This window comes from Pinus tabuliformis, chromosome 6 (assembly GCF_031772625.1).
Source record: "Pinus tabuliformis cultivar Carrire ecotype Pingquan chromosome 6, CPIR1, whole genome shotgun sequence".
Lineage (NCBI taxonomy): Eukaryota > Viridiplantae > Streptophyta > Pinopsida > Pinales > Pinaceae > Pinus > Pinus tabuliformis.
This window is the reverse complement of record NC_142292.1, coordinates 1,542,884,869-1,542,893,437: the sequence shown is the minus strand read 5'-3', so window position 1 is coordinate 1,542,893,437 and position 8,569 is coordinate 1,542,884,869. Positions and strand designations below refer to the sequence as shown.

At 35.8% G+C, this 8,569-nt stretch overlaps 1 protein-coding gene across 3 annotated transcripts; it reads left to right on the top strand.

Annotated features, from left to right (window-relative positions):
- Positions 1-5,557: 5,557 nt before the first annotated feature.
- Positions 5,558-8,105, top strand: LOC149264600 (ubiquitin-conjugating enzyme E2 5A-like). 3 transcript variants are annotated; one of them, XM_089390061.1, is made up of 6 exons: positions 5,558-5,760; positions 6,653-6,883; positions 7,166-7,220; positions 7,386-7,429; positions 7,532-7,689; positions 7,878-8,105. In XM_089390061.1, the coding sequence occupies exons 2-5, from the start codon at positions 6,668-6,670 to the stop codon at positions 7,643-7,645; spliced, it is 429 nt and encodes a 142-aa protein (XP_089246187.1). In that variant the 5' UTR covers positions 5,558-5,760; positions 6,653-6,667; the 3' UTR covers positions 7,646-7,689; positions 7,878-8,105. The 3 variants fall into 3 exon arrangements, with proteins under 3 accessions (XP_089246187.1, XP_089246192.1, XP_089246196.1); XM_089390066.1 differs by having other exon boundaries at positions 5,559-5,760; positions 6,662-6,883; XM_089390070.1 differs by lacking the exon at positions 7,878-8,105 and having other exon boundaries at positions 5,559-5,760; positions 7,537-7,837.
- The last annotated feature ends 464 nt before the right edge of the window (positions 8,106-8,569 follow it).

Genomic DNA, 8,569 nt, shown 5'->3' with positions numbered 1-8,569 from the left:
CCTAAGCCCTAAACCCCAAATCCTAAACACAAAACACAACTAAGTTATATAGTAATGATATTTTGAAAATAATAATATAATATAAAAGAGAATAATAAATGTCTTCCTCATAGACGGATAAAATCCACAAAATTCTTAACCAAATAAATGTCTAAGGGAAATTAAGTGGAATAATATCACCACTATAGGTGAATGAAATGTAAAAATAAATAAATAAATAATAATTGAAACTAAAAATAATGATTAAATAGTAGCAAATCTAAATATTTACAATCTTACTCCTACATAACTGTGAAAAAAAACATAAATAGTAGTGACAAATAAATCCTATTAAATATATTTATTTACATCTTCATATCAAAAAAATCAATCTCAACAACTTTATTAAATTATAATGAAATATAACTAATAGTAAACATGTCATTTATTTTTTCCAAAGATTAAAAATAAAAAATCATTAGAAAAATATCTAAAAATAATATATCACTATTGTCAGCAAACCTCTGTTTTAATATGGAAAGGAGGAAGCCGAGCCAAGACACGGAAAGGAAGGTGGGTTCTAATTTCATATCTCTTATTCATTTTCCATAAAACTTCATGAGTATGTGCTCAGGCTTCATCACATCTAATTTTCCATTCAACAATAGAGTATCTTCGTAAACATAATCGTAGCTAGAATCGTAGATATTTTTGTTTGTCGTTTTAACTTTCTGGTAATCAAAAGCATTCATATTTCTATTTGTCGTTTGAGTCAAAAGAATTTACACGTATTCTATTTGCTAATGGTTTTTTTGGGTTAAATGGGATTCATACCTACTCGAATCTAGATCGGGCTTGACTATATAAACTAGAAGCTGAAGGAGGCCTCAGACAACAACATAACAACTCACCTGAGAGAGGTAATACCTATATTGAGCTATAAATTCATCATTAGAAATTTCATATTACTAATATTTCACTGTGTCCATTTAAGACTCACCAGTGATGACCAAATAGAGATGGATAGGCATTGACCACAAATAGAGAAATAAGAGAATTAGTTTTAGTTAAATATATTTATTTATGTTTTATTTATATTAATTTGCTTTAATTGAATTATGGTAAAAAGTAATTGGTAATAAATATATTATTTATTTTTTTTCAAATCTTAAAAATAAAAAATTATTACCAAAATTTCTAAAAACAATATATCAATATTGCAACTATATTCATAAATTATTGACATAAAAATATATGAAACAATTATTTATATGGTATTAATTTAAAAAAAAGTACAATAAAAATAATATAATCAAATATTAAAAAAAAAATATTTATTTTTCAAATTTAAACCATATAAATTTCATTAATCAACACTAAAATGATAATGATCAACAAAAAATGTTATGATAAAATGGCTATAATCAATAAAAATAAAATCCAATATAAAGTAAAAAAGAATATCCGAAAACAAAAATATAGCTAGATTGATACATAACAAAGAAAACTAATAATGCTTGATTGCTAACGAAGCAAACTAATAATATTCTAGTGAGAAAAGCATGGCTAACCACTAAAACAAATTTTCCTTGATCATAAAACTACTTTGCTGCAAACTTAAGAAAGAAGAAAAAACATACTAAAAAAGGATTTGTTGCTACCTTTGTTGCCATTAGTCGCTTCAGACGCAGAACTTTGTTGCCGTTAGTGGTTTGAAGTACATAGCATTCATATACATTGAAGTTTGACAAACCCCTGGTAGCCAACCCCTGTTTGACTTCGGAGAGGACGAAGCGGAGCCAAGACGCGGACAAAGAAAGAACTGTTCTGAAAAGGCGAGGAAAGGAAGGTGAGTACTAATAAATTTTTCGCAAACCATCATGAATATGTGCTTAGGATTCATCGCATCTCATATTTCCGGTCAACAATAGAGGGTAATCGTACTTATTTCTATTAGTGGTTTCCGTAAACAGAATCGTATATGTGCTTAGGGTTCATCACATCTAAATTTTCCGGTCAACAATCGAGGGTTTCCGTAAACAAGGGTTTCCGTAAACAGAATCGTACTTATTTCTATTAGTGGTTTCCGTAAATAGAATCGTACTTATTTCTATTAGTGGTTTCCGTAAATAGAATCGTACTAAAGCATGGCTAACCACCGAAACAAATTTAAAGAAAATAATTGAGTTGGTTTTTTTCTTTAATCATAAAACTATTTTTGTTGCCAATCTAAGAAAGAAAGAAGAACACACTATATAAAAAGGATTTGTTGCTACTTTTGTTGCCACTAGTGTTTTTGTTGCCACTAGTGTTTTCAGGGACACAGACCTTTGTTGCCATTAGTGGTTTCAGGTACATAGAATTCATACCCATTGAACTTTGGCAAACCCCTACTAGCCAACTCCCGTTTGACTACGGAAAGGAGGAAGCGGAGCCAAGACGCCGACAAAGAAAGAACTAATCCCTTCAAATAAGGAAGGCGAATACTAATTTAGCTTAATGGCACTATTCAGAAAATTTGAAGGCGAATACTAATTTAGCTTAATCGCACTTCTAAAAAATTAGGAAGAAGTGGATCATGAAATTTAAAAAACATGGAATCTTATCAATCGAAACCCAGAAGTACTCCCAATACTATCCAAAATTACGGCTGTAATTATTATTATTTTCCCCAAATTAGAAGTACCTGAAATTCTCCAGCCACAACACCGTAGAACTTCTGAACAATTTTCGTCAGAGATGTGCATATTGATATTCAATTTAATAACATCCTATTTATTTCTACAAATGATCATAACGTCTATTAATTAACACACATTTCAATAATAAAAATAACTATAATATCACAAACAATTATGATGATCAAATTTTTGCAAGCACAATAACTCAATACATTTAAAAAATATACCACAAAAACAATTTAAAGAACATGAAATCTTATCAAAGAATTCATCAAAACCGAGAAGTACTCCCAATACTATTCAAAATTACGGCTGTAATTATTATTATTTTCCCCAAATCAGAAGTACCTGAAATTCTCCAGCCACACACCGTAGAACCTCAAAAGAAATTAATTGTTATTTTTAAATTTAACTTTTAATTTCTTACTTTGCATATTTTAAAATTTAAGGATTACTTTGCATATTTTAAAATTTAAGGGTTAATTATTTTGGTTTTTATTTTTATTTTATTTAATGTTACCTTTCTTTTTGTTTTTTAATTTAACTTTCAATTTTTTACTTTCCATGTTTTTAAATTCTAAGATTAATTATTTTCATTTTTATTTTTTTTTAATTTAACGTTTTTTTTATTTTTTTAATTTAACGTTATTTTTACTTTTGTTCGTATAGCTTTAACGAATCCAATTAACATTCCGCATTTTGTATTAAGGCAATTTTTTTGATTTTTGAGTAACTTTTTGCCCTTTTGGGTTGTTGTAATTATTATTTCTTGAATTCAACACGAACATTTACTTAAGAGGGTTAACTTTTTTGCTTTTTGAGTAACTTTTTGCCCTTTTGGCGTGTTGTAATTAGTATTTCTTGAATTCAACCAGAGCATTTACTTAAGAGGGTTCGAGCAGTTTGCAGGGGGATTTTACAATCGCACTCTTCGACCGGGGAATCCGAATTCGAGCCGTTAGCCGTTTCATCATTGTTCAAGGCGGATTTCAAGGCGGATTTCAGAATAGCAATCTGTACCAATTGTTTCAAGATGTGCCGAATTGTTTTAATGCGTGTTAAATGAATATGTTCGACGTGGAATATATGAATGTCGTGTGTTCGATCGACAATGCTGTTGCCTCTGCATCTGTATACTTGTTGAGAGATCGTCGTGTGTTCGATCCACAATGTTGTTGTCTCTGTATTTTTGTTGAGAGGGCGGACTGAATATATGAATCGTATGTTCCATCCACGTTACTCTGTATTTTTGTTTGGAGAGGGTTAAACTGAATATATGAAGGTCCTCTGTTCGGTCAACGCTACTCTGTATCTTTGTTGGGTCCTGCGTTTGATCTTTGTTGGGAGAGCGTGACTCTGCGTCAGACCAAATATATGAAGGTCGCGTGTTCGATCAACGCTCAACGCAGCCTCAAATCACGTTGGAGGTAAGAACGCCATTTCTGTCGATTCAAATTATCTCAGCATTCTCGACGCATACCTCGTCTTTTTCGATCTTTCTTTTACTTCTTATTCGATCTTTGTTATTTTTGTTTTAAAGTCTTGGTTATAAAAAATTTCCTCAACTATGCATATCGTTTATGGATAGGTTTGTTTGCACATTTGAAGCGATGTTTTTTTTCTGCAACTATCGATATGGTTTTGCATAGGGTTTATTGATAATTTTGTTTGCAGAATCATTGTTTTAAAGTGTTGTTAATAAAAAAATTCAGCAACCATGGATATGGTTTTGAGAGAATTTTGTTTGCACATTTAAAACTAGGCCTCGTTTTGGAGCCTTGTTTTAGAGTAGGGTTTATAATTTTTTCCAGCAATTCATGGATAATTTTGTTTGCACATTTGAAATCATGCCTCTTTTTCGAGTCTTGTTTTAAAGTAAGGTTTATAATTGGGATATCGTTTGTGAATAATTCTGTTTGTACATTTGAAACCATGCAATTATGGATATAGTTTGTGAATAATTTTCTTTGTAAATTTGAAACTATGCATCTTATTAGTCCCTGCCATCTGGCATCCGGCAGGGACTATAGTGATCGATAGGACCCCCACTTAGCATTACTTGACCCCTGCGTTTCTCTGTTATACGGCGGTTAGAGAGGAGATATGCTAAGTTTCGTTTGCAGTCATTCTTTGGCCATCGTGCGCCATCTTATTTGGCCTCTTCCCGAGGCGGAAGAGGCCGGACCATAGCTTAAACGAATAAACCCGGTGCATTTTCGCGCTAACCGTCACGGTGTCTGGTTTTAATGCTAGCATTACTTCTGCCCGGTATGCGGTTTAGTAAAGCTCGGTACATATGCTAACGTTTGCTTGTTCTTTGGCAGGTGTCGGCCGTATGGTCAAGGTTTGCATGGCGGGACGTGTCCGCCTAGCGGCTCGGCGGTTTTGTGCGAAGCATTTGAAAGCTCTTTGCATTGAGATGTGCTGTTGTTTCTCCCATGCTTCCTGACCAAGTCACTCTGTGCTCGGATATGCGATGTGGCCATTTCAGTCGGAGCTTCAATGGCCATCCCTTGCCCGTTTTCATATGGGTTTTGCAATGGAGAATCGACAGTGGATTCAGAAACTTCCTCAGACGGAATCTCTACTCCTTCCACAGGGGTAGGAACCAAGGCTACGATATTGGCACGACAGAGAGGGCAGTTTGAATGGGTACTGAGCCACATATCAATGCAGGGCAGATGAAAAGCATGTGTGCATTTGGGAAGAAGCCTGAGATTCTCGTCATCTTGAAATTCACTCAGGTGAACTGCGCATTCATTATCGTGTACCAGGCCATCACCTCTACTGTATTTGAAAGCTGGGAGAGAATTGATGACAGATTCATCAAGCCCACAAGTGAGAATGGGCCATTCACCTGGAAGACCTTGGTTTTGTGCGAAGCATTTGAAGAGCAGGCGGTGTGATTCTTTCCTCTCCTTCGTTGTGTATCTTTCCTAATTGAATACTGGGTTGCCCGCATTTCTTTAACCGGTGGACTGTCCTTTATATCCTGCAGTTTGTCATTATTGAGGCGTTGGGTGGGTATTTTTTTCTGCAGATTTTGAGCCTTTGGTGACCTTGTGCTGTGGTTGGTGCTCTGGTTCAGCCGATTCACCAGGTGGGTTTCTCTCATATTTTAGCAGTTTCATACTCTTGCTGTTTTGATGGCTAATATGTATAATATTGAAGTATGTGGGTATTGGTATTTGGTCTTAGATTCTCCTCTCCAGTATCCCTTTAACCTATAATGTATGTATGATTAAGATGCGATTTTATGTTTTGACAGTCCTGTTCAGATCACTTCAAGCTATAATGTATGCTTTATTTTATGGATATATATATTTTTTCATTTATGACCAAGATCTCCTTATTTAGATGCCCAATAGGTTACTAATGTACATGCTCTGCTATGTGGGTATTGTGTTCTATTTTGACTTAGCAAGGGCCGCCCCTTATTTGATTCACTCGTTCTATCTACCAGTGAATCTCTTTGGCTTCTGCTTTCATTATCTTCCTTTGCCTCTGTGTTATGCTGAACTTGTTTTTCAGTTTCTAACCGTCTCCGGATGAGCTGATCATCGATTCATCTTAGCTCTAGTTAGCCTTGGTGCAGCCGATCTTTATCTTATCTGCTACTATGAATCTGTTTAGTCAGACTGCTCAGGATCTCTGCCAATTTGTTGGGCAATATTTGTGCTACGTGCCCTTATGTCTTCATGAAATTGATCAATTTCTCTTTACAACTGCAAAACGGTTTTCCATCTTTGCCAATCCATCACTCATTATTTGCCTCCACAAATCACCTTTGCTCAACAGTCTAACCGGCAAACACTTATTTTTCTATATCGATGTTAGTAATAGCATCTCCATTTTCACAGCCCCGCAGGTTATTGGGTTTTTGGAAAATGGCGGGGGACTTTGTTGCGGGTTGGGGAAAGGGGTGGTTTGCTTTATGGCTTTTTAACTGGATCTGAGCGGAACTGATTCTTTTTTGGTTGTATTTGCTGAAGGAACTCCAGTAAGACATGGCCAGCAAGCGCATTCAAAAAGAACTCCAGGACTTGCAGAGGGATCCCCCCACTTCCTGCAGTGCAGGGCCTGTTGGCGAAGATTTATTTCATTGGCAGGCAACCATAATGGGCCCAACTGAGAGCCCTTACGCCGGAGGGGTTTTCTTTGTTATGATCCACTTTCCTCCAGATTACCCCTTCAAGCCCCCGGAGGTTAATTTCCAAACCAAGGTAAGTAAATTCAGAAATTCATTTTCTTATAGCTGCAACGCTTCTCTGCTGAACACAAATTCAAGCTATCAAGAGTAAGCTGTGCTTTTGAATTAGTGTTATTTGGATCACTTATATACAGCTTTATAAATCATTGTTTTCTTAATGTGTCTGCCTTCTCTGTAAGATAAAATATTCAAGTTTACTTGAGCCGTTAGACACCCAATAGCAAAATATCACGCTCTTAGATTTGATAAGATTATTATGCACATGGACTGATAACCTATAAGGGTTGGCTCTCAGTTAGATCACATATTTCTTACCCTGGTTTGCTCAGAAACTGCGGGTGGCATTCCAGGTTAGTTGTCGGAATATTTGGTCAGTTTTTATCTATTGTACGCAGAACTAGGGTTGATATGCAGGCAACAGGAGTGATCTTTTTCTTTTGAATTGGTGTCTATACCTAGATTATGATTTTCTCAAGCAATCACAAATGGAATTACACCATGATCGTGCTTTGCAGGTCTTCTCCTGACGATGGCTGGCATAGGGGATGATGCAATGACAGTAAGCAAATTTTATGCCCTCTTTTACGTTGGAAGATAACTGGTGCAATGCGGTCATTTATTCCAAACTCTGCTGTTGTTCACACCAATAGTTTTGGTCCAGGGCAGTACGTCATCAACCTCTAAAGTCTTCTTGTATCCCATGGCAAACAAGGGGTTGAGCCAATGGAATTTCATCAGGCTCCAAACATTGGCTCTGGAATATGGAGTCAACTGATTAATATGGCATATCTCATGTTGAGGATTAAATCTGGCAGATCTGTATGTACATCTGAATCCAATTCCTAGTAACTTGCCTTTTAGGCTTTTCTTTCTTATGGGGCTGTCATATTTGCTACAATCTCTGGTTGCTTTAGGCCTACTTAAATCATTTAGATGACTGTGTGGATGTACATATGATTTTCTATGATTTAGAGAATAATGATGCTATGATCTTTCTGTTTGCATAGGCAACCCTTCTCAGCTCTTGGAGCCTACGTAGATATATGGTTTCCCAAGCTGCTGGGCTCCAAAATACCATTGTCTCTGGGCCAATGACTCAATCATCTTTGCACCAAAGAAAACAGAGGCCAGCACATAGCCTTCATAGGAAAAATGCTCTGTTCCTCCCAAGTACTCTACGAACAAGTTTATCAGATATGGACCTATATATGTTGCACAACTAAATATGCCTGCAAACAAAGCATTGATTATCATTCCCTTCCAAACAGATGATAGGATGGCCTTTAGCATTGATGGGTTCTGTATATTTGTCTCGACCTTTTGGCAGCACCAGTTGGTTTCAAGTCCTCGATATGACTCTTCAGCAGTATCCTTGCCTGCAACACTTGGTACGTCATCAAGCTCTAAAGTCTTCTTGTATCCCATGGCAAACAAGGGATTGAGCCAATGGAATTTCATCAGGCTCCCTAAGTTCAGCTGATGTACTCTGCCGAAAGCCCATCCTTAAAATGATTCCCAGATAACTCAAAACAACACACATATTGTGCATCATTCAAGTTTCAAAAGTTGTCTTTCTCTAAAGTTGTCTGTATTTGTTGGAAGAATGTTACGAGTCAGGAGCTTGAGTATATTTTGTATGAACACCAACCTTGTTGCTTAATTAACATCATATTTCCGTACCTGTATTTTTGTAATATTA

Excerpts from the sequence above, each read along its gene's own strand:
- LOC149264600 (XM_089390061.1), top strand. The coding sequence starts at position 6,668 with ATGGCCAGCAAGCGCATTCAAAAAGAACTCCAGGACTTGCAGAGGGAT. Across the intron at positions 6,884-7,165 it reads AGGTTAATTTCCAAACCAAG|TTAGATCACATATTTCTTAC; the intron begins GTAAGTAAATTC and ends GTTGGCTCTCAG. Across the intron at positions 7,430-7,531 it reads TAGGGGATGATGCAATGACA|GGCAGTACGTCATCAACCTC; the intron begins GTAAGCAAATTT and ends GTTTTGGTCCAG.